Source organism: Ursus arctos, unplaced genomic scaffold, assembly GCF_023065955.2.
Source record: "Ursus arctos isolate Adak ecotype North America unplaced genomic scaffold, UrsArc2.0 scaffold_10, whole genome shotgun sequence".
Taxonomy (NCBI): domain Eukaryota; kingdom Metazoa; phylum Chordata; class Mammalia; order Carnivora; family Ursidae; genus Ursus; species Ursus arctos.
This window is the reverse complement of record NW_026622764.1, coordinates 70,336,311-70,362,461: the sequence shown is the minus strand read 5'-3', so window position 1 is coordinate 70,362,461 and position 26,151 is coordinate 70,336,311. Positions and strand designations below refer to the sequence as shown.

The 26,151-nt window shown below is 33.9% G+C and overlaps 1 protein-coding gene across 9 annotated transcripts in view; it reads left to right on the top strand.

Moving 5' to 3' along the window:
• Nucleotides 1-26,151, top strand: part of PAN3 (poly(A) specific ribonuclease subunit PAN3) — a 126,354-nt gene that overhangs the window by 51,881 nt on the left and 48,322 nt on the right. For all 9 annotated transcript variants that reach the window (XM_044381723.3, XM_044381722.3, XM_048215677.2 and 6 more), the window contains one exon: nucleotides 5,843-5,990. In XM_044381723.3, coding sequence (XP_044237658.3) covers nucleotides 5,843-5,990 — 148 coding nt within the window. The remainder of the gene's footprint in view (nucleotides 1-5,842; nucleotides 5,991-26,151) is intronic.

The window sequence follows — 26,151 nt, the reverse complement described above, 5'->3', positions numbered from 1 at the left end:
AGAGAATGCTGGCAGTTACCAGAAGCTAGGAGAGAAGCGTGGAATGGATTCTCAAGGGAAGCAGCAACAACTTGATTTTGGACTTCTGGCATCCAAAAAACAGAAGAGTGTACGTTTCTGTTGTTTTAAGCCATCAAGTTTGTGGTAATTTGTTACCGGGAAACTGGTACATATGTACTAGCAACAAATAATAATACATTGAAATTTTAAAATTACACAATTTATGATAATATCAGAAATACACAATAGGGATCAATCTGACAAAGGTCTGAGGACCTGTGATTGAAAACTTTGTAACATTCCTGAGAGGAATTAAAGAAGACCTAAATAAATGGAGACGTATATCATGTTCATGGATCTGAAGACTCACGAATGTTAAGATATTGATTCTTACCAAATTGATCTGTAGATTTGTGTAATCTCAAATAAGTAGTTGATTTTCAGCAAAGTAGCAAAGGCTATTCAGTGGAGGAAAAATGATCTGTTCAGCAAACAGTGCTGGAATAATTGAGTATATGAAAAAAAATATTAGACCCATACCTCACACTATAAAATTAACTCAGAGTGGAACTTAGACCTACATGTAAAACATGAAACCACAAAACTTACAGAAGAAAACAGATAGTATCTGTGACCTTTGGTTAGGCAGGTATTTCTTAGATGCAACACCAAATACATGACCCTTAAACATTTTATAAACTGCACTTCATCAAAATTTAAGAACTTCATGGGGCGCCTGGGTGGCACGCGGTTAAGCATCTGCCTTCTGCTCAGGGCGTGATCCTAGCGTTCTGGGATCGAGCCCCACATCAGGCTCCTCCGCTATGAGCCTGCTTCTTCCTCTCCCACTCCCCCTGCTTGTGTTCCCTCTCTCGCTGGCTGTCTCTATCTCTGTCGAATAAATAAATAAAATCTTTAAAAAAAAAAAATTTAAGAACTTCAGTTCTTTGAAAGATACTGTTAAGACAGTGAAAAAACAAATTATAGACCTGGAGAAAATATTTGTATATCATATATCTGACAAAGGACTTCTATCCCAAACTGTCAAAATTCCACAGTGAAAAACAAATCCAGTAAAAGTGTGCAGAAGTGTGAATAGACATTTCACGATAGAAGACCCAGAGTGGCAAGTAATTCATTTGGGAAATGCAAAATAAAACCATATTGAGCTACCACACACCTATTAAAATGTCTAAAATATAGAAGTCCAACCAAAGCACATGTCCCTGAGTACATAGAGCAACTCGATCTCTCCACAGAGTGCTGGTGGACATATTAAAATAGTGCAGCCACTTTGTAAAACAGCTTATCAGTTTTTTAAAAGGGTTATATATACACATACCATGTATCCAAGCCATTCACTACTGTGTATTTTTCCAAGAGTAACGAAACATATCCACACAAAGACTTGTACATGAATGTTCTTTGCACCTCTGTTTTTAATAGCCAAAAACTGGAAACAACCTTTGCCCATCGGAGGAAAAGATAAACAAGTTGTGGTATATTGATGTTATTGAATGTTAGTCAGTAAAGGAATGCAATATTGATAAGAGGCAGTGACATGGATGAATCTTAATGTTGCCAAGTGAAAGAAGCTAGGCAAAACCAGCACATAAATATGTATATAAGACTCATTCATATTATTCTAGAAAATGCAGATTAATCTATAGTGACAGAAGGTTGATCTGTAGTTGCCTCAAGACCAAAGCAGGGGAATAGAGAGGAATGGGAGGGAGGGATTTAAAAGAAGCTTGTGGCAACTTTTTGTCATAATGGATATATTCATTATCTTGATTTTGGGTAATGGTTTCTTGGTTGTCTACCTATGACCAGAATTATCAAAGTTCACATTTTAAATATGTGTGGCTTATTTGTGTGTCAGTTGTATCTAAATAAAGCTGTTAAGAAAAAGTTAGGTCATGTTTCATTCAGAGAGTAGAAAGATTACTGATAGCAACTTAAGCCCTTAAGACAAGAAAGTAAATTGAGCTCATTTTAAGGAGCTGTACCATGTAATGTATTTAATAGGTTTTATGGGTTTATTATGTGATTTTTAAAAACCTGAACAATACTCAAGAACATTAGTGGTTTCTCAGTCATATGTTAACTTCAGACAACTTTGTTTTTCTTACAGACCTTTTTGACGTATTTGCAGAGAAATACTACATAAGACTTTGTGTTCTATTTTCATTTAATATAAACTTTCTTTTTTCCTACTGAATTTGAAAAACATTTAGTGGTTGTATTTTTTATTTTGTTGCACTTTAAATTAGTCCCTTAATTTATGGGACTAGTTTATTGTGGTCTTAAATAAGTGTTCTGTTTGTAGTGAAGTCCAGCAGAGTGTTGAGTACTGAATTTTACTTTAAAAGTAACAGTTTCCATGGAATCATGTAATAGTAGAAAAGCATAAAATTGTGTTAAACCTTAGTTAGAAACCTCATCAGAAAATCACTTCATTTGTTAAAAAAACCCTATCGGATAGGAAATACTCTTATCATTTTGGTTGGGTGAGATGTGTACATTGAAATGTTAATTATTGATTTTAAGTATAATAACAGTGACAACAGTACTTTTTAAACTAAATGTTAGGACTCTTGATTTAGTCTATTTCTGTTCAGAGAGTATAGGTAGGGATCATAGCTAAATGTTGGGGGATGGTGTCAATTTATAAAAAGTACTTGGTTGTTTTTGGCATGCTTGTTGTGTAAATTTAAGTGTATGAGAACCTGGAATTCTGTTTTTGTTGATAAATTCTCCCAAAGTGAATGTCTGTTACTTGACTTGAATAAACATTGATTTTTTTTTTTCAAACACGCATTTAGAGCTATTTAGGGAATGCTGAAAATTAGGATTTAAAATATAAATACTAGAATAGAAATTGGAATTATGAATATAAATATAATTACCTGTATATGAAATAACAAATATAATACTATAGGAGCATATACTAGATAGTTATGTAAGAATTATGAAAATCGTAGGGCAGGAGTAACAAAACTTTTTATTCCATTCTCTCTAGGGGTGTTGAAATTAGAAAGTTTATACAACCCGAGTCTTTTGAGTGTTCTTTCTAGATGTAACCTTCACCTCCTAAAGCTAAAAGAAATTGTTTACTTTCTGATGAACAGTTATTTCTTTTAATGTGATATACTAGCTTTAGTTAACTAGTTTTGCCATATTTTTAAAAACATTATTCTTTTTAGCATGTTTAAAGGTGTGTGCATATACTATTTTGTTACTTTATAAAGCCCGTATTTCTATTTTTAACCAAAAAATTAAGGTCATTTTAAGAATGCATCTTTTAATTGTAGTTATTATTTTAACTAATTGTATTATAAAAAGTATTCTCATCATTATAATAATTGTTAATTATTACTTTAAATATTTTTGATGGTTCTCTAATCTGGCTGGATAATATAAAAATTTATATTACCTGTTAATAATAGCTCTACTCTCTTATTCCTAGATTTTGTTTTGTGTTATACCTAAATCCTGTGTAATTGTTTTTTGTGCAATTTAAATCCATTTACCTTTTCTCTAATCTCAAATATTCAGGGTTGAGTAAAATAAACTCCTAAACCATCCCCTCAAGGAAAATGCTTTGCCATCTTAAATCAGGAAAGAGAAAGGAGGGAGGATTTTTAGGCTTTTCTTTTCACTTCTTAATTAAAACTCGCTGTTGGGTAGGTTTTTTGCATCTTTGGTTGTTGAATCTGTAAAGGTTTAGTGTGTAAATTTTCATAGTTAAACATTAATTTTAATAACTTATAATAAATTTGGAGTCTCTTCAAAATTTATCATAATGACATTTTACATATGATTTGTTTGGAAATGGTGGAATAGACTTTTCCCTCCTTTTTCTCCTTTATAGGATCCTTTAGAAGTAGGCTTTCAAATTAATTTAAAATAGATTTAATTTAGAGTAGCTCAGCTTTAAAATCAGTCTGTTATTCACAGTCATAAGATATAACTGATGTGGAAAATGAGTAATGCCTAAATCTCAGGAATATGCTACTAAAATTTTTTGTATACACGTATAATTCTCTTTGTCTAAATTTGCTGTCTCTTAGTAATCTTGTAGTCCTGAAGTCTCCATCTCTCCTAGGCTGTCTGGACTCTTACCAAGATACTGATTACTTTTATCTTGATTCTCATCTTTTAAGATAGATTTAAGATTAACTGAAATACATTGGTTTAGCTCTGAAGTGATCCTGTTAGTAGCCATTTGTTCCCTTAGAACTGGGGATTAGTATATCAGTAAAATGCATGGACTAATTTTTCTAGAAAATTTTCCAGAAATTAAGGAATTAACCATACTTTTATAAAACATACCACTATTTTTGAAAACTTTAGAATTTGAGAGGTTTAAAATACACACACACACACACACACATACACACACACGCGTGCGCACACACAGGAAAGTGATAGAAGAGGATTTTTTTTTTTCTCTTTGGAAACCATATTTTGGATCAGGCCTGGGTTTTTTTTTTTCTTCAGAATTTCATGTCTTAGATGTGACAGCTAAAGAGATTTCATTCTTTAGTATATTTTAATTAAGTCCAGATTAACGTTTCTTCTACATTTTATTAACTTTGTATTTAACATTAGCTGGCATGTAATTGGTAAATTCTCACTTGTTGTAGAGTTTAAATTTAGGTCAGCCTGTTGACTTATAATCTTCAAAATCTAATCATTTGAACTCTAATTTAGCAGTGTAGAGCGGTGTTCATATTGAATTAGGGAAGTTCTTGTGTTGTACAGGAATTAGTCCATCTTCTTATTTTCGGCCTTCTGTGGAAATGCATTTTTACATTCTAATGATAGGTCCTAAAAGACTTTTAAGTGATTAAATGCTTTGCATCATGATTCAGTGTGTTTTAAACTTAGTTTATATGTATGCATAGACTGTGGGCTGAAGTGTGAACCATTACTAAATTATCTCCTTGGCTGACCATTTGAAAGTTCAATTGACATGATATCATTAACATTAAGAGTGATTGAATCTTTATTCTTAGGTATTTAGAATGTAAAATGGTCACCATTTCAGAAAAATTTAGGATATTTATTTGTTCATGTTGACAAAATACAAGCCATTTATGAATGATATGCAGTCTCATAATGTTACAGTAGTGCTTAAAGCCTAAAGTACTATGCCACTTGAATATATAAAATGTTGTGGCATACGTAATACAACTGTGAAGAAAATTTTTCCCCATGTAATCTCATAGTAAAATACCTTAAATATAACAGAAGTGACATGTGATACTTGTGGGCATTGAAAGCATTGGGGCCTCTTTTAGGTTTTTCTTATATCTTGATTCCTCCCACCTTTTCCTTGTTTTTAAATGTTTTTCTTGTCTTTACTCTCTGTTACTTAAATACATGGTACCATATTGGGGAAATGTCTTAAGTGTTTTAAAAAAGGGAAGTGATTAATTTTGGAATAAAGGCGCTTTTGACCTTTATCCTGGTAGAAGTGGTTTAAAGATATTAAACTTGAAACTTGTTGCTCAGTTTTGAGGTAGTCTCAACCTCCCAGTTCTCTAAAATGTGTTAGGATAGTTTGGTAATGATGCATATTTGACAATCAAGGCAAATTTTACATGTTTCTGGGGTTAAATTCTACAAATGAAATGATTAAAATCTTCAAATTTGATTAAAAAATTTCCTTCAAGAAATTTAATTATACCACTCCAAAATATGGAAACTAAAAACACTGTAAATCATTTTGATAAAATATTTTACTCAGTAAATCATTGTGCAGTAATGCCTAGTAGATTCAATGTCTTTTTTGGGCTTAAAGTGTGTTAACTTACTATATTTGATTTTTAAATAGACACCAAATCCTACTGCAAGCGAGTTTATTCCTAAAGGAGGATCAACCTCCAGGCTGAGTAACGTGTCCCAGTCAAATATGTCTGCCTTCTCTCAAGTGTTCTCTCACCCATCCATGGGAAGTCCTGCTGCTGCTGGATTAGCACCAGGTAAGTTGAGTAACTGTTTCCAGTGAGTTCCAGATGTCAAATCTGTAAGCACTATTTGCTATTAGTTTATCAGAACTGAAGTTGTATACTTGAAGGATTCACATTTGGACACATTATGAGTTTTATGTTCTCACAGTTTTGGTACCATAGATCAAATGTATAGCTGAAAATTTTAAAATAAAATTTAAATATGAGCAAAAATTATATATAAGCATGTTTAAAAGCACAAAAATAAATTTAAAGTAGAAAATGGTTTATTAGAAAAAATATCTACTTGGACCTTAGTATTTCCCTATTTTTTTTCAAGTGAATAATAATGCTGTTTCACTCAAAAACTTCTATAAAAGCATTGGAAATAGAATATTGATATGTATATATGCTTCAGAGTCTTCCTTTTATAGTAAGTTTCTAAAAAAATAATTCTGTGTCATTCTAAATACAAGTTTAGATGTATTGCCTTTCAGGTGTTTGATTATAAATCTGTAGTAGTAATTTTAAATTGGCTAAAGTATTATAAACAATAATACGAAAGAAATGTATTTAGGGGTCACCAAGGTAGAGAAAATAGTACTTTTCAATCATTTTTTTCCCCAAGTTTACCCATAATGGCAGAAGAATTTGAATAAATGCACTTACATCCCAGAGGTCCTGAGGTATAGTTCAATGTGACCCTTCCAGAATCCTATTTTCTTTGAAGTCCTCTCTTTTATCTTAAAAACTCATGCAAATTTTGCATTCTATTCCATATATAAACATTTATTTTAATATAAAAATATGAAAAATTTCCTAAATAACATCACCCATCCCTATTGCTGTGTACCTTAATTAGAAAACTAAGGTGTGGAGAATTATGTTGAACTTAGAGTGAGTGCAGGGTAGGTTATCTTGTCTCTATAAACTGTTTTGAGTTACATGATTATGTTTCTAGAACCTGTACTGGATAATCATTACTTAGTCTTGAATGTTTCAAAAAATAGAAATTGGATGCCATTGAAGCCAAAAGGTCTACCTAGATCAGTCTGGAGCTAATATTGCCTCCAGAGCTTAACTCAGTTAGTAAGAATCATCGGTTTTGATACTAATATCGAAATCAAGGATCTTTGTGAGATAAAGAATGAGAGTAGTACTGATAACTTCATGGAACAGATATCTGGTTTAGTATATAAAGTTTCAAGTGTACTTAGAGGCGGAATAACCTTGTGTTGTCAAGGATTTTATCAATGCCTCCTTCTGCCTTTTTCCTTCTTGCTGTCTTCCTTCCCACTCAATCTCCCCTTCCCTTTTGGTCCCTTCCCACTCTCCTGTCTACTTATCTTCTACTTTGGCTCTTTTCAGGTTCAGTTAAATTTGTAAATATTTTCCCTTCTTCCCTAGAGAGCAGTGTCAGAATTGAATATCCCTGGTAGCCTAAAAGTTTTACTTGTAAGTAATACGCTACTATGATTTTTGTCCCATTGAGGTGTGTTCACATTGTTTACATAAGCATAATCTACATGTCAGCTATACATCTAAAATTTCTTAGAGATTGTCCAGACTTCGGAGCAGTGTTTATAAAGCACCCACAAGCATGGTATCCATATGCCAATCAGAAAACTTCGGCTCTATGAAGTACCATTTTATTTTGGCCTAACAACACATCTTCACTTGTTTCAAAAGTAATTATTTTGTTCACATCTTTGATCAGATTAGTTCAAGCTTGCCATTAAAAAAAAAAAACTTTTTTTAAATATTGAAGGAGTTAAAAATGTCAAAGGAAGTTTTAGATCTTGAAAACAGAAAATTTATTAATGCTTCATTACTTCTTTAAGCTCTTCAGTAGGTGGGTAGGTCGATGTTTCATTGTGTGTAGGTAGATGTTTCATTGGTCTCAGTTGGGTATCAACAACCTAAATTTAGGTTGAAATTAATTAATATAAAACATTAAATTAGCTGAGAAACTATTCTTCTATATAGCTCTAACATTAAAATGGTCACTTTATTTTCTATTAATGAAAGTAATTACTATCTGGAACCATTGGTAATAGGTCAGTATACATATTAAATGTATTCCTGAATACCTATTATTTAAAAATTGTTCTTCATTCAAATGAAAATCAACTAATAAGCTAAAGTATTTTCCACAGATATTGGAGTGATGAATGGTTTTGCATTTATTATTTCTTCATATTTTCTCCTTTTAGTTAATGGCTTAGCACTTTCTGGAGATGAACAAAGAGAAAAAAAATTAAGTCTCCCTTCAGTGTCTTTCATCACTTCTTACCCACAATTTTTTTTTTCCCCCAAGGCCTGGGAAAGGTTTTTGGTATTTCCACTTTAAAGTTGTAGAATCAAAAAGGTGGTAGAGTTTATTTACCTACTTTAGTGGTGATTTAATTTATCTTTAATGCTTCTTGTCTACTGTAGATATAACCTATTGATAATTTTCAGTTTATGAAGTTTCATTTTCTCTTTTTTTATTTCTGTTTTAGAAATTTTTGCCCTTGAAAATATGTCAAATGCCATTTTTCTAAAAAAAAAAGAAAAAATATTTTGGCACTCAGATGTAACCTAGAGTAATGTCATTTTTATTATATATATAAAAATACATATTTAAATATACGTTTTGACCAAAAATGTGAAAATATTTCAGTAAAATTAAGTAGATAATTAGATTTTTGAATTTCCTCAAATTACAAGGAATTAAAAGCATGCCTATAGATTCTGAGTGAATCCCGAGTGAAAGTTTCTTCTTTAAAATGTGTTCTTACCACTTTTAAACCTGATTTGCATTTTTTAAAAAGCTTTAATATAGGAAGTAAAACTTTACATAAAAGGTATTTCAATTTATTCATAGCTAATTTGGTTTTAGAGGTATTTAAATTATTAAAAACATGCAGCACATGTTAAGTTTCCATTGAATTGTACACACAGCCATTTTCTTCTACTTTAGGAAGTCAAGGATCTATAGGTTTCGTGGTTTTATGCACATTTAACCTAAGAACAGTAGCTTGCTATGTTCTAAGTATCTGCTATAAATAGTTACAGGAGTATTTGGGGTATGGCACGCAACTTGGACTTCATGGTCTTTGAGAACCCCTATAGTTATATGCACATTCTTTATTTGTAAACATGCACTTTTCTCTGGTCATAGCGTGTATTACCTTCTTGGAGATTCACAGACTTCGGAAAGTTAAGAACCACTGGCTTAACACACACTTAGCAAATTTATTTCCAGAATGTGTTTTAGTAAGAATGTTTTGAAAGTAACAGATAAAAGATCTATTTTTCTAGTAGCTTTTGCTTCAGGTGAAGTGTTTGATTGAATAGATCTTTAGAAATGAAAATATGACCACAATAAGTATATGAAATGATAGCTTATGCCTTAATTTTTTGTGCCATGAAAACTCATTTTATCATGAGAACTAATTGTTGAACGGTTTTTTTAATCAGAATTTTTCCTAAGAGTATTTTGGCTTGGTAGTAGACTTAGTAGACTAAGTCTTTCTGTACTTTAATTACCTCAGTATTAACCATAGTCCGTTTGAAAGTGACTTTAAGAGCGGTAGCAATGGGAGCATACATTTCGAGGGAGTTTACTGATTTATTTGGTGGTTTAATGCACAGTTGTGACTCAGGATTTGAGCAACTCTTGTTCTGCTTGATTGTGTGTGGATACTTGGGAGGGGCAGAGAAGGTTTTTGAATTTGAAAATGCCATCATTAATTCATAAATGAGAAAGAGAGCCAAACGTGACTTGCAGTATTTTCAAAAATTCATTTTTTTATGATGAGGATGGTGTAGATTTTTGGACCATTAGCCAAATTTTAATTTAAGTTATTATGGCAAATCTCAGATGATTGATTTGGGGAGAAGCGTTTAATTATTATACTACACTTACCATTATTAAACAGTTGTATTCATTTGTTATAAATTTTATGGTCTAGAAAATTCTAAAGAAAATACAGTTTTAGATCCAGTTTTTTGAAATAATCATTTCTTATATATTCTTGAAGGTGCCGAATTGATGGGTAAAATTAGCTAATATTATTTATTTTTTGGCTTGGGCAAGGTGTGGGGAAAAAGGGGACAGGAAAGAAAAAGGGGACAGGAAAGTAAAAGGGGAAATTAATACTTTTTTGTCATTCTTGTTCTAAAATGTTAAAATATTAAACTTCATATATATATAATTTTATGTATACATGTCAAATGGTGCTACTTAAAAATATTTATTTCTGTAATGTTGAGAAGTTTGAGTAAGGAGATTTTTTTAGTTTTAAAGTTCTGTGCTAAAAAATAATAAAGTTCTGTGATTCATTAGCTCTGTGGCATTTCATATCATAGGCAAGAAATGGAGGCTTAATTAATTTCATTTGCATAATAGTTTATGGAATAATCTGATACTGGTCATTGATCTAGGTGGAACTTTTTGGAGTCGACGTAATTGAGCCTTGTGCCAGTTTAGAGGTGACATTCCTAACAGTTTATCATCTAGCTTCTTCTTAGTAATAAGGAATTCATTAGCTAAGCAGGGTATCTCAGTGTACATTTTAAGTTTGAATAAAAAAGAAAATTATATCTTTTGCTGAACTAAACTCTGTCTTGTCTGTCTCTTATCCACTGGTCCTAGTTCTTTCTCTTTGTGTTGAATGGAGTAAATCAATCTTTTCCGCATGATAGCCCTTTCAGATATTTTCTTTTTTGGACAAGTTGTACGTATGTGTATGTCCATATAACTGATCTATTTGTATGACAGGAAAACAAGGGAGAGGGCAAATTGGGATATGTTGTTAAAATTAACAAATCATATAGGTCAGAAATCATGAACTCCTCCAAGTCATTATGGTTGGAACACTACTGTGAATAAATCAAGTGCACAGACGCGTCTACCCTGCTAGATGTATTACTATTCTGATATCCAGCTAAGGAGCGTACGCACCTGTGGGAAAGTAGGAAACTCTGCTAATAGGTTGAAGCTGTGATCTTGCCGATGATGAATATCTAAGTTCATATTTACAATTTTACTCTGTGTCTTAGGTCCAGCATTATAATCACTGAAGGCTTATAAAAACTTCATAATCTATCATTTTAGATTATTTTATGTTTTGCTCAGTGGTCTATTTACTGAAAATAAAATTATAAAAAATATTTAATTCTTAAACATCACCATATTTAATAGGATGTTACTCTAAGTAGATTTTCCTATAATTATTTTCTCAAAGTCTACTGTTAAATGAATTCTGTGGGTCAACCCAGTCAAGAAATTCTACCATGAGTTTATTTTGATATTTCAGTCTGAATTGATTTCTCTGAATTATTTTTAATCTTAATAGCAGTAGAGGTAGTCTAGCATTAACATATTCTTCTTTGTTTAAAAATATTAAACTAGATTTCCTAAGCATGTTATCAATTCCCTAAGAAGAACCATGTCATTCTTATCTAGCACAAACTTAGGCATATAGATGGTGCCTTGTAAGTGCTTACTCATTTAAGCTTCATATTTGTCTTGGGAAAAAAATGTTTTAATTGGTCAGTATCTCTTAAATACAGTGAATTTTAATGATTTCATGAACATCTTTGAAAACTTCTAAAAACTGCCAGTGTTCAAGAGACTATAGATATTAATAGTCATATAAGAGCAGAAATGTGCCATGAAAGTTTGACTATATCAGAACTAGAGTCACTTTGTTTCTTGAAGTGCTAAAACATTCTTAAAACCAGTGAAAATATTTGTAAGTATTATTTTTAAGTTGCATGTTTCCATTTTTTGTAACTACTTTGTTTTTCAGGTATATTCTGCAGAATCACTCAATTCCAGGTTTTCTAGTTGGGGAGTACTTTCTACATTAAAAAATGAAATAAAAATTTATAGTTAAGATCAGGGGTCTCAGGTTTTTGTGAAGAGGACCTTCTCATTGCCCTGTAATGTTAAGCTCGTCCTAGATGGAGACTGCTCTTTGTATGCATGTATATGGATACAGATGGTGCTGTCCCAGGGCAGATTACCTAACAGTAGAACTGTAGAGCCATAACCGGGTTGGGAATGCCTGTGGGCCTGTATTCCCTTCCCAGTTGGGAATTTCAGGAAACTGAGGCGAGACGTTAATGGCGCAGAGGGGGATGTGGCTGCTGCAGCTGGCTTGGAGACCTGTCAGGTAAGGCTTAATAGCTACCAGTAGATATTGTTCTACTGGTTGGGGAATCCCTGGTTAATACATCCTGTTAGGTTTTAGAATTCCTATTGTGGACTTCCTGTTTAAATCTCATGTATTGGCTAACTCGTCCCTTACCTGTGGGGTAGGGGCTGGATGGGAGCGGGTAGGGGTTCCCTTCCACTGTAAGTTCAGTGATCTTCTCCTACAGCAACATCTCCTGCTGCTCTTTGGCTGCTTTCATTGGAGCATGACTCGATTGCCTTTGGAACATGGTGTTAGTTATTATAAAGTAGCTGTGTGGTTTTTTGGCACACCCTTTGATCCCTGTGATTTGGCACCTTCGTTTCTGTAAGAAGATAATATTCGATGATTCTAAAAGTCTTTCTAATGTAGAATTCTACTGTTTTGTGATACGTTGCTCTGTAGGAGATAGGTACACTAAAAAGAGGTAGAAATGAGCACAGTGATTAGAGAGAGGTAGCAAAAGGAGAGTTTGATTTTCGTACTAGACTTAAAAGGGACTTTAAAAAGTATTGGACTTCCTTGACATTGTGTAAATGGAAAATCCCACCAAGGCTGTCATAGGTGGACATGAGGGGAGTTTTGTTTCAGCAATATAAGATTAGCATGTGGGGTAAATCAGAGTGTTGTAGTGGTTCTAGATGAAATGAGGCAGAGAGAGCATGTATTAGTTAAATGCCCAAGAACATTCCTGATTTCTAGCTGGTTGTAGAGAGTTGGGAGTTAGCTTCTCCCCCTTTCCTCCCCCCCTTTCTTTTAAAAGATTTTATTTATTTATTTGACAGACAGACAGCCAACGAGAGAGGGAACCACAAGCATGGGGAGTGGGAGAGGAAGAAGCAGGCTCCCAGTGAAGGAGCCTGATGTGGGGCTCGATCCCAGGACTCTGGGATCACGCCCTGAGCCGAAGGCAGACGCCCAATGACTGAGCCAGCCAGGTGCTCCCCGCCCCCCGCCTTTCCTTCCCCTTTAAGTCAAATAGGTTGAGAGCCAGGATCATTTCTTTTTTATCCTTTTGGCTCAGTGTTGCCTGGTGCATTGTATGTACTCAGTGAGGGGGAGAGGCTGTGAATAAAATTACTGGGTTGTGTGTTACATGTTTAGTTAGTGGTGGTCCTCTAAATCTATAGGAATGACATGAATGGTGGCAGCCTCTTCCTTTTTTTTTTAATTTTAATTTTTTTATAATTTATTTTTTAATTTAAATTCAGTTAACATATAATGTATTATTTGTTTCAGGGGTACAGGTCTGTGATTCATCAGTCTTGTATAATACCCAGTGCTCATTATAACATGTACCCTCCCCAGTGTGTATCACCACGTTACCCCATCCCCTCACCCCCCTCCCCTCCAGCAGCCTCTTCTATATGTTTTGAATTTTCCCTGATTCTTCTTAGCTTGACTAGTCAAATTCATATATGAAAGTCACCTGTTTTCTTAACTCTTTTTTGCCTTTCAGTGTGCAGTCTGAGTAGAGCATGTGGGAAGGGTCTTAGAAAAGGAGAGGAATTAGAGATATATCTATTTTAAAACCCCTAGTGCACATAGGCTTGTAAAGCCTAAACATGAATACTGGCAAACAATCAAATGTGGTCTGCATGTTTATGGTGATAATGTTTTGTTCTGGATTTTTTAGTCATGACTGTCTTATACAATGAGATATTTTCTTATGATTTCATAAATATCTTCCTGTATTTTAGATGTGGTTTCCAGATTTTAGATTGGTATTCCTGTAAGTAATAACTAATAACTAATAGTCCCTTTGGGGTTTTTGTACCTTAAAGAAAACAGTACAGATCAATAGGATATTAGCGTAATTCTTGTCCCCAAACTTCTCCTTAGGCTGTAGTTACTGTGGATTGTAGTCTTATTGCCCATTGTTTGTGATGTGGTGGTAGGCTAACCTGCTGAAACAGACAGATCCAAACTGTAAGGGCTTCTTCACATGACACTTATTTCTTGCTTTTGTAATAGTCCAGGGCAGATACTTAGGTTGTCTGAGATGCTCTTTTCCGTGTAATCAGTTAGGGACCCAGATCAGGTGGTTTCTGGGCATCTCTCCAGGCAACTGGAAGAGAAGGAGCATCAGTGAGGTGTTGGTATGGACAAGCCTGGAAATTGTCTGGTGTCCAGTGAGGACTGTCCATCAGAATATGAACTTCGATTTTTTTAAGCAGTTAGGTTACATTTGCCAGTCTTCTTTGGATGCAAAATTTCAACCGTTGATCCTGGTTATCTCATGTATATACATTTTGGGGCACTATCTTATTTGCATCTTTGGTATCCAAAGAAATTGACAAAGAAGCTATAATAATTGATTTATTTAGGATCACAGGAAATAGAGGTTTTCAGCATACTTGAGTTTTTATTTATTTACTTTTTTTTTTCTTCTTTTTTTTGGAGAGGTAGAGCGCAAGCACATGCGAGTTGCGGGGAGAGGCAGAGGGAGAGGGAAAAAGAGAGAAACTTAAGCAGTCTTCCCCATTCAATATGGAGCCTAATGTGGAGGTTGATCTCATGACCCTGAGATTACAATCTGAACCTAAATCAAGAGTCGGAGTCGGATGCCCACCCTACTGATCTACCTAGGTGCTCTGCTTGATTTTTTTTAAGTAACAGAAGCTTTATGGCTTTAATTGTCAAAACTTGAGATTTTCAGCAGTTTTTTGTAGATTTCCAAAATTTGTAGTACTCTGTCGCTTAAGATAAAATAGAATCGTTTTTTGGTGACTCAAGCTCAGCTTTGCCCCAGGGATCATATTGAACCAGAATCTAATTGATACCTTTTAGGTATCAGAGTTTGTAGAGCAGTTTGTTTCAAGTTATATAATTACTTAGATTCTATACCCTTTCCATTGTCTTCTCACCTCAGTATGTTAGATTATAACACCTTGAAGTTAAGGCCTTTTTCTCTTGCTCTCTGAATCTGTTAAAGTGCTGCTGAATGGACATACTCAGGCAGATTTATTTGAACCCTTTTACCGAGTTCTTACTGGCTCTTTATCGGTGACTGTGTTGTGCTGTTAGTATTCCTGCCTTTAGGACAGTGGTTCTCAAATTTGAGAGTCCATCACAATCACCTGGAGTGCTTGTTAAAACCCAGCCTTCCTGGGTTCCATCCCCAGAGTTCCTGATTTCCTAGGTTTGGGTGAGCCGGAAGATTTAGTATTCTAATTTGTTTCCAGGTGTTGCTGGTAAGATTGCTTTCCCTAGGAAGCTGTTTTGAGACCCCACTGTTCTTAGTGCTCTATGCTGTCTTGTTTTCCCTTTTTTCTTATAACCCCTTTCTTTTCCTCCTCCTAATCTGCTGAAGGCTGAGAACACAAACACATTTTTTAATACTTTTTTTTTTTTCAAATAAGAAAAAGGCTTTGAGTTAAGGACTTGAATTGTTGCCTGTAAATAAGGTACATGGACTTTAAATTATCCTTCAAGACTAGTTTTTTTCTAGTTCATGGCTATGTTCTGGATAACTGAAGTGATCAGATTAAGTATCCATTGAATTACTTGTTACAAGGGTCACTGAAGCTCATTCAAGATCATAAGTACAATTAAAAATGTACTGGGCAATGGGGATTTCTTCCGCCTTAGTAATGGTAATGGGGCAAAAATAGTGTAAGTTAATTATTGTAATACATTTAATAAAACGATGTCTGTTCTGGCGCCTATTAAGGACCATGGCTCTTTAAAATTTTAAACCCCATGGTTCTTGAATCAGTAATCAAATACCTTTTGTTTACATATTACATTTTAATATGTATGCTTTAAAGTTTTTATGTAGAGGTCAACTAAATTGTTAGAGAAATAAGAGAATTATTTATTGATTCTATCACAACATTTTCTTGAAGTCAAACTTCAATTTTTGTTTTAATTTTGGTATTAGCTTTTATTCATTGGAAAGAAATCTAAAGTTAAAATTAATATTAACCTTACATTATTTTTGTGAATATCTATTATTTTTTGTAATCAGACACACTTGTCTTGGAGTAAGTTTGTTTATAAACAGTGCAAACGTAATTTGTCACTATGAATGAAGAACACCATTTACTCATAAATATTCATTACCACTTGAGAAGCAAAAAATGGTTCTTTTGATCTAGAAGAGTTAGCTTTGTTATGAAATACCTGTCCTCCTCCCATTTTGTTTTGACCCTTTGTTTAAATAATATAAAGGTTATGATTTGAAAGATTGCCACCACTGTAGAGGCTAGGAAAGATCCTGCCATTTCAGGCCATTAGTCCAAGTTTGGGGACCGGCAGGTCACTGTTAATGTTTCTTCAAATATTGTGATCAAATTAAGTTACCTACTATACAGGCCAGAGGATATAGTTCTTAAAATTGTAATTCAAACCTATATAGTGGTTCTTAAAAATGTGGTAAGTTATTAACATTTTTAGGGGTTTAGGCACTGTAGCTTTTACATGTAATTAATATTCTAATAATATTTGTCAAATTAATGAAAACTCATGGAAATAAGGCTGTCGATAGAGGTAAGCCTGAAGTTAGGCCAAAGGGAAGACTACTATTTGTAGACATGGGAAACAAAACAGATGTGCAGGCTGTGGTCTCCATCAAATAGTATGTCAGAGTATGTGGTTGATAAAACTCAGGTTAAGTTCCTAATACAAATTCACAGTGTTTGCCTAACTTTGGTAAATGAGATTAAATAAATTTTGGGGGGAAGTTGTAGGGTACTTAATAGATTTTTTCAAATGCTTTTAGTGTTTTTAATATCCAGGTAGTTCATATTACTTTTTATCACATGTAAATAATCAGCCAAAATGACGTAATGATTATATAAATCAGTTGCTAAAATTTTCTAGATGTTGAGGAGAAAACCAGAGATGGAAACTGAATGATATTTATTTTGGCCAAATCCACATGGTTTCTATTAAAGGTTATTTACGTTAGAAAAAAAGAAAGAAAACTTTTTGGAGGTGTTAAAACTTTTCATTTTTATTGTGTAATGTAATGAAGAGAAAAATATTTGTACTTTTAATCAAATATTTTTATAACTGAAATGTTAATCGTGACTCAGTATTTAAACATTTTGTGCTTTTTCTTTATATTTTCCTAAAAGAAAAAATATTGCTCCTTCTTTATATATACCTTTTAAAAGAATGAAAAAGAATACTTGTGATATCTTCGTGGTCCTATTCAAATTTTTAGTTCAGTTTTTCTTTTTTTTTTTGATGGAGTCTTTAAAAACAAGATTTAGGTTTCTTCTATTCACTTGTACATTAAAAGGCTTAAGATGGATACTGAAGAATGGCAAAATAAGAGTAGAATCAAGTATACCACAAGTACTGGAGGTTCTTTGAATCCAAGGTTCATTTTACCTTGAATCTAGATTTTGGATACTTCAAGAATAGAAAATTGTTCTATCACATCTTGAAAAAAGCATTTCAGTGGTAGCTGATGATTTTATTCTGTTCCCCTCTATGAGGCATGCAGTTGCATGTAGGATGTTGAAGCTCTGCTGCCTTCAATTAAAAAAATCTATGAAATAGATAACTTCATTGAGAATTTAATTTCCCTAAGCATAAAAACATATCCACAAATTTAGATCATATATGTATTAAGAATCAGAGTAAGTTTTTGGGTAAGGTAATTTATTTTTTATTAATCTGAGTTCTGGCATGAATAACCTTTAGCCACAAAACTGCTCAAAATGCTCCCTTTTATCATGTTGGGTGAAAGCTGTAATCTGTTAGGAAAATAATTTATATGTAAGATCTAAGGTGAAATCATGCCTCTATTAAATATGGTCTGTGAGTGTATATATTCCCTATTGTTTTTATGGTTAGGCCCAGTCCAAAACTTTTACTTGAATTTACAGGTTAGAATACTGTTTTTTCTCTTTCTTTTTTCTTTTCTTTCTTTTCTTTTCTTCCTATTTGAGTAGGTTAACAGATACCCAGAATGCATATTGTTAAACTAGAAAATGAAAGTTTAAAACCAGTAATTTCAAATAAAAACAGATATATTGGTGTAATTGGAAGAATTGTAGAAAGTAACTTTGAGTAGTTGCTTATAGTAATTTGAAATAAAAACAATGGGAGAAGTTCTCTTAATAAAGCCTAAATTATTAATGATAAAATCTTAAAACAATTTGAATAAAAGACACTGTAAACAGGATAGAGTTTTCTTTGCTTGTCTGATTTACAGTTTTTTGTGGGTTTTTTTGTGTTAAATGCTTATATTACATTTTATTCATTTATTACTTCGCACAGTATTATTTAAAAATTGGGTATGCGTTTTAATCTCTTCTATAGGGAAGCAGGGATTTTTGTGATTTGCTCACTTGCATGGTTTCCTAATATTTTGGAAATTATGACGATCTTATTCTTGGAGTTATGACTTCTTTCTTTTGGGAGGAAAAATATATTGTGTGGCTTGTGTGCATTTTTTTATGTTGCAAATTAATTTTGTGTATTGGACATTTTATTCCTTGAGGAAGGTTGAGAGCTGTCTCAGGGTTAGAAGTGAGGTAGGTTCTCATCATTTCACTGGCAAAAGTCAGATTTGTAGTTTTTCTTACTTACCTAATCTCCCTGATGAGAGAGCTCTCAAGTTTTCCATCTGTATTTGTATAAAAAGAATATATTTGTAATTTAAAACTTTTATCTAATGAAAAGTAATTTATTTATAATTTTGCATTAAAACTTGATAAAATAAATAACACATCTCCAATTTTTAAATTTTGAGAAATTTACAGTTAGGAGTTTTGGTTTTCATACTTATCTTTTGGAAATATTTTTATATGTACCTGTATTCACAGGGCATAACTAGTAACCCCATGGGGGAATTGCTTGGAGAAACTTAAGCAGATGTCGAGACTTGGTTTTATTATAAAGTTTTTACTATATTCAAACTGCAGTCAGTAGGAAATATGACACCTCCTCTCCACCCCCCAAAAGGTCTATTTTAAACATAATTGTGTAAAGTAATCCGTTTGTTTTGCCATTTTAATAATTTTGACTTTTATGACTAACATACAGTAAGACAAAGTACTCTTGCTTATGTTCATAAAAAATTGTAATGGATTTACCTCATGGCTTCAGTCATTAATGCTAGAAAAAGCTACTAATTAAAATTGTTTGAACATTAGCGTGGATCAGTGTTAATCTTTTAAGATTAACTGAGGATGTGTATCAACATTTCCCAGGGTGTTTTTTAAAAAATAGGTGACCAAGACCATCCTAAACCTGCCATTCCAGTTTCTCACCCAGATCCTCCCTTCCGTTCCCCTCCAGTTCTGCACATGTCTGTTTTTAGACAGCTGATCTGGCAATTTCAGTGTCCATTCCTGGTTACAAACTAGTGCTTTAAGGGGCTAGGGACAGCGGAGAAGCACTGGTCTTAACAGTGGGGCAGAGCAGGACTTTTTCCTCCCTCAGATACTTTTAGTTACATATATTTATAATTAAAAGAAAATATTAATGTATTGTCCTAAAATTTTTCATTTTTTGTAATTTTGATATGATTATTATGGAGCTATTGTGCGTGTGCATGTGAATGTGTATTTTTTATAATGTTATAAGAAATTATAGGTAGCAAGGATCCTAAAGTGTTTAATTCATTTCCCCAGCTTCATTTCCCTCTTAAGCTAGCTAAGGCGTTTGAAAATCTCTTAATTACCTTAGAAGAATAGTCGTTACTTCCCTTGGTACTTGAGTTCGTTTCAAAATTTATTAATTATTGTGCATTCCATTTGTGGAGTTAAGGCTTTTTCTTATCAGGACTTTTATGAAGTTGGTAAACCTGTCATCACCCTCTGAAAGATGCTTGAGTAAGAAATTTTAAGATTCATCTCTGCTCTCTTCCCTTCACTTTCCACAGCCAGTTAATGAGTAATCCAGTCAATTCAATTTGCGTATGATATCTCTAATATATGCTACCCGGTCCTGGACCAGGCCATGATAATTGGTCTACCTCTGTAGTTCATTCCCATTTAAAAGCAAAAGTAATCTTGAGGTCATGGCTTTCTAATTGTTAGTAGAATAAAATCCAGGCTCCTTACTATGGCTTACATAACTCTTGTGTTTTGTACTTGTCTAAATCTCACCCTTCCACTGTATCCTCTCCATTGTGTATTCAGTTCCAGCCATGCTGGCCTTCCCCAGATAGGTCAAGCTCCTTTTTGGCTCATGCTCTTTGCATATGTTGCTCCACCTGTTCTTTCTGTGGTTGGTTCTTTCCTTCTCTTAGGTGTCAGCGAAAATGTCACAAAGAAAAGGCTTTGATTTAAAGAACATTTCCCACCATTATTTTCCTCATGTTGTCTTGTTGATTTCCATGTCAGAACTTTACTACAATTTGAAGTTTTATTTTTGTTTAAATTAGGATGAGTGGTCCTCTTTATGCCCATTGGAATATAAACTGCCTTGTTTCAGAAACTATATTTAGATGCTAAGTGAATATTTTTAGAATTAAAACAATTGAAGATAACTATTTAGACTACTGCTTTCTTTTCCGATTAAATAATCCTCATCTCCTTAACTCTACCTCATGGAGGACCTACTTTGTTATAAAGTACACATCCTTTTTGAGAACATGTGTTTGAACATGGTCCGTACCCCCCCCCCCCCCAGTGTCTCTGTGCCTTTGCTTCGACCTTACTTTGCCTGGAGGGCTCTTGAGTTTCTTGAGATCTTGCTTGTTTTTCATTGATTAAGTCAAATGCCTCATTCTCTTTCCCCAAAGCCATTTCTACTTCTCTGTGCTTCAATAGTGCTTGAGTATCTCATAATATTTTTTTAAAATTATGTCTGTGTTTTGGGGTGTCTGGGTGGCTCAGTGGGTTAAGTGTCCAACTCTTAATTTCAGCTCAGGTCAGGATCTCAGGATCTCAGGGTCATGAGGTAGACATGCATTGGGCTCCACGATAAGGGGGGAGTGTGCTTGAGATTCTCTGTCTCCCTCTCCTGCTGCCCCTCCCCCTGCACACTCGCACATGTGCTCTTTCGCTTTCTCTGAAATAAATAAATCTTAAAAAATAAAATAAAATTCTGTCTCTATTTTATATACGTTTTCTCCACTAAGGTTAAATGCTTCTTCTGGGGGCATTTTTAACATTTTACCCATTATTGTGATCTCACATGGAGACCTAAGAGTAAATTTTTAAATTGGAAAATTTTGAGCACTTTAGTGGGCTTTATTTATGATAGAGTGTGAACTTCATGAGATCGGGACTGGGTCTTATTTTTTGAATTCCTGGAACCTTGCTCAGTGCCTGATCTCATGCAGTGATTCCAGTAAGCTTTCATATGTAGTTACAGATTAATCTGTGGTGCTTCCAAAATACAGCTTTCCCTGCCCCATCCAAGATCTCCTGAATCAGAAACTACACATTTGGAGCAATGGCCTTTGTGTTTTTAAAGATTTCACAGGAGATTCTGATATTTGCCCTTTTACTTCTAAAGAAAAAAAGTGCAAAGTCCAGAAAATTTTAAGAAAGGCGAGATTTTATCTGATTTGAATGAGGATGTCCAGGCAAGAAAGGTTCATGGGAAAGGAAATACTGGAGATGGGTTTTAAAGGATGGCTAGGGTTTCTTTAAACATTTTAAACACAGTTGAGAATCTGTGAAGTTGTTTTTTTTTGTTGTTGTTTGTTTCAGCCAGTTGAATAGCATAATCTAAAAATGCTCTCACTCAGTTAGTGAACTTTCAAAACGTAATTCAACCCGATAGATTAAGACTGAACAGAGGTGAAGAAAAATCTAAGGTGTGGTATTGAAGCATAGGCTTGAAGCGAGTTTCTGTTGGAACAGGCGTTATACCCTTAAATGCTGATTGTGAGGAAGTCCATGGAGTTTCCTTGGAGAGGCTAGGTTAGGGCACGGTGTTTTCCTGTTTTTTGTTTTTGTTTTTAACCAGTTGGCACTTTGTTTTTTTAAAACAAGCTGTGCGTTGGTACCAGTGTGCAGTGATTCCACATGACAATTTAAAGGGCTATCATTAGCTCCCATGGATAATTCTGTTTCTCCACCTTAGGCTCTTAGTCACTGCTTTTGTTATGTAGAATTTCTTTTTCACTTACTTTTTCAAAGAAATATCTTTGAAGTCTGCGTGTGATATGATATTTCATCTCTGAAATATCAGAAGAGTGGGATTTCATTTTAAGATTGAAATTGCCAGGCAGGGGGTGCCTGACTGGCTAGGTCATTAGAACATGTGGCTCTTGATCTCGGGGTCGTGAGTGGGAGCCCCACGTTGGATGTAGAGATTACTTAAAAATAAAATCTTTAAAAAAATAAAATAAAATTGCTAGAAAAGTGGAAAAGGTTTGATTGGGCAGGAACTTGGAAAAATTAATGAAAAGTGCACTGAGATAGATACCTTTTCCATATATTTAACATACCTAGTACCTCTTTCTTAAAATCTTTACCAGTTTTGTTTGCCATTAGCACTCCAGAATTTGGCACATTGTGTTTTGAGAGTTGTGAGAATGTGGGGAGAGGAACCCAGTAGGAGATAAGACTAGTAGTGTGGCTTGGAGCACAGATAGCAGGAACTTCTGACTCAGCAGGCATCAGAAACTAAAGACTTAATTACCATTTCTGCCCCTAGGGGGCCTGTGAACTGGGAATACCAAGCCTTAATTAGAGCTTAGAACAGTGGTTTTCAAATATTGTTTTAAAGCAGAACGCTTGTGAAGTTGATACACAGTCTCCAAATCTAAATTTATATAAAGTCGATGAAACTGGCATTACAGGGTCAGGTTTTAAAATTTTATTTATGGAGTTATTCAGTGAGAATAACAAGTCTGTGTGGTGCTTTGTTGAACACAATAGCTTGAAATTGGTGGGTAAGGGATAATAATTACTCTTCGTTCCTCAGTCTCCCATAATTCACATGAATAAGTTGTGCACTTATTTGTTCAAATTTTATGAGTACCTGTGCATTTAAATAAAGATTATTCCAGAGTCACTACCTTCATAATAAAAAACCTGTATATATATAGAAAGAGAGAGCGGTGACAGGAGAGAGAGGCTTTATTCTGGGATCTCCATGAAAATACTGTAATCCAATACAAACTAAGTATGTTGGTGGGTGATAATCTCTAGTGTGCTAAAAATAAATGCATACTGTATGGGCCGGCATTTGTGATTTTTATTATTGATTTAATAAATATTGAAAAAATAGATAAAAGAATTTCAAATCAAGAAATTTACACAACCCTGAAGCTTTTCTGGAAGCCTAGGGTTTTACTTGATACAGTTTGAAAACCACTGGCTCAGAAAGGCCTATTTTTCAGTAGGAGGGAACTTATTGGTAATAATTAAGGAAGCTGGGAAGGTTTAACTTTTCTGAACTGAGATTCTTCATCTGAACCACAGAATACAGACAATGATTTGAGTGACTATTTTGTGACATGCAATAAGTGTCTTAGCTCATTTAGGGCTTAAGTTTTTCTCTGAGAAAGGCCAGGGAAGTGAGGAATCAGTAAGACTTTAAAGCCAAACTGAAGCAGAAAACCCTGCAAATTACCAAAGTGTCAGATGCTTATATTGCAAATAAGCACAATTTTCAAGACAGTGTTATATCAGTATTATTAGTTTTGTCCTCCATAAATCTGACTTTCAGGCACTGAGATTCTTGTTTGAGAATCAATAATTTTCATGTTATAACTTGGAAATGACAAGGGAAAGATTTTGATTAGAATTTTTCCCACACTTGAATGAATAAATAATAGAATTAATAAATTGAAAAAAATGAAAAGTGTATTGGTCACCTTCATGATTCTTTCTGGAGTCAGTCTGAGTAACATATTTATGAAAATCTTTAATTCATGTGAAAGGACAAAATGACATTTCTGTGTTCTGAAATTAGCTGAACTCTCTGGTTGCCTTTCTTACTGAGTTTTTTGCCTCCCTTTTCCATAATAGCATGATACTGTAGACAAAACCTCTAACCCCTGAAGTAGAAAGGCCCCCTAGTTTTGTTGTGGTATATCTCAAAGCTCAAAGGCTGTGCATGTTGATTTTTTGGTTTTAGAAGTAATAGGGAAGGCAACCCACTATTGCCAAGTCCTGAAACAGAACGTTATCCTTTTTATCTTTTGATTCGGAATATTTTCTCTAACAAGTGAATGAAGACCTTGCATTTAAGGAATTATGTAATTCTTAACTAGCTTTTTATGTATGGCATTAAGCAAAGGTACTCTAAGACATGTAGACTACTTCTGGGTGAAGACATTTAATTTTGCCCCCCCTTCACTCTGTTTCTTGAACATACACGCACACACACGCACACACATCAGCTCTTCAAAGATCAAAACAAAATGAAGCAACAGCTTTGGCCCTTGAAATACTTTTCATTTATATACCCTGTAAATTTCTTCTTGAGTGAGAAACCATATGGTTTGTGTGATAGCTTTTCATATAAGCTTTTATCTATTTAACATTTCTTTGCTGTAACTGCAGCACACAGCTGCCTTCAGTTTAATGGCTACTTCTTTAGTTGAGAGGAAGGTGAACTATTTTTTGGACCCAATAAGTTGTCCTTTCCACTTGGGTGTTGAAAGAGCTTATGAGCAGTAGCTGTTCTGATTTTTGTTGGTTGTTTTCTCTAGGGAACAAGCTACCCTCTGAGTCAGCACTGGACTTGAAGATAAATCCTACAATTCATGAAACTGACTGATTCGACTAAAGGATGGATAGTTTGGGCAGCGTTGGACAGCTCTATGAGGGGTCTGTTGGTTTAACTGAAGGGATTGTTGAGTTCAGCAACTTTTAATTCCCCTAATCGTAAGGGGTTGCTGTTGTGAAAACAGGGTTTGTGAAGGAATCAGTTCTGGCAATTAACATCAATATCCTTATTGACTCCGTTCTCATTTTATCACCACACTTCATGGAACAATTCTTTAAAGTACAGAAATTATACTGCTATTTGTTGCCAGCAAGAATTAGTACACCCCCATGAGGTCAGCATAGGATTTTGCTGAATCCAAGTACCCTTTTTTCACAGGGGGTTATAAACATTACTTTCAAGTAAACCTTTTGGCATTTGGGTTGTTTCATCTTTGCAAAGGTAGTTTGCATTTGTGGCGTGAAACTTTAAGGACTAAGTTGAACTTAAATTTCATTAGTGTGTATTTTATGAGATCTGTGAATAATTTATATTTTGGCTTATGGTTAATATTGTGATATGCTTTTGATAACTACCAATTTTTACCTTAAAAAGTACAGTATTTTTTAGGATCAGTCTTTAAGGAAATGAGAATAATTATAATGTTCAAATAAATGGATTTTGAAATCTGGAACAGTGGGGGATTTAACCTACAGAAAGAAAATATTTCTTAATCTAATATTCTAGGCCATAATAAATTATGCAGGAATACTGTGGATTGTCTTTTTGGAGGCTTTTAAAAATAGGGTGTGGCATGTCATAGGGAATATTTTGGCCAAAGGTACATCTGTGCAGTAACATGTATGATCTTGTGGCTTAGGATTGCAAATATATTTATTTTAGTCATTTGAAAGTTGGTGTGATTTAAAATATATAAAATAATGGGAATTTTACCTAGCCAGTATTTTAGTTGACTACTAAATATCTTTTATTGTTCAGGCTAGAAGTTCAAATGATCATCTATCATGTCAGGGTTTGGAAAATTAGGCTGTAGACAGTGAGCTTTTATACAGTACAACTTTAAGTTCATTAGTTGCATGATTATTTTGACCGTAAGAATGATACTTTTAATTAAGAACATTTTAACCAGTTTTGATAATTATTTGCAAAGCTTAATTTAATGGGATGATGAAATTATTATGGGGAAAGAAGTAAAACCTATTATCTTAGCCATTATATCCTAATTCTGTTGCTTTTGGGTGCTGGTTTGTTTTATTTTGTAGTCTGAGGATTAGATCCACATTTAAACTATACACATGCCTATATGATGGTTGTCTCAGTTATATGTTTATTTGAAAGTGTTCTTACCTCAGTTTGTGGCTTAACAGTGATGGTAAAATGTTCCCAAATTAAAATTTAATAAAATACTGACT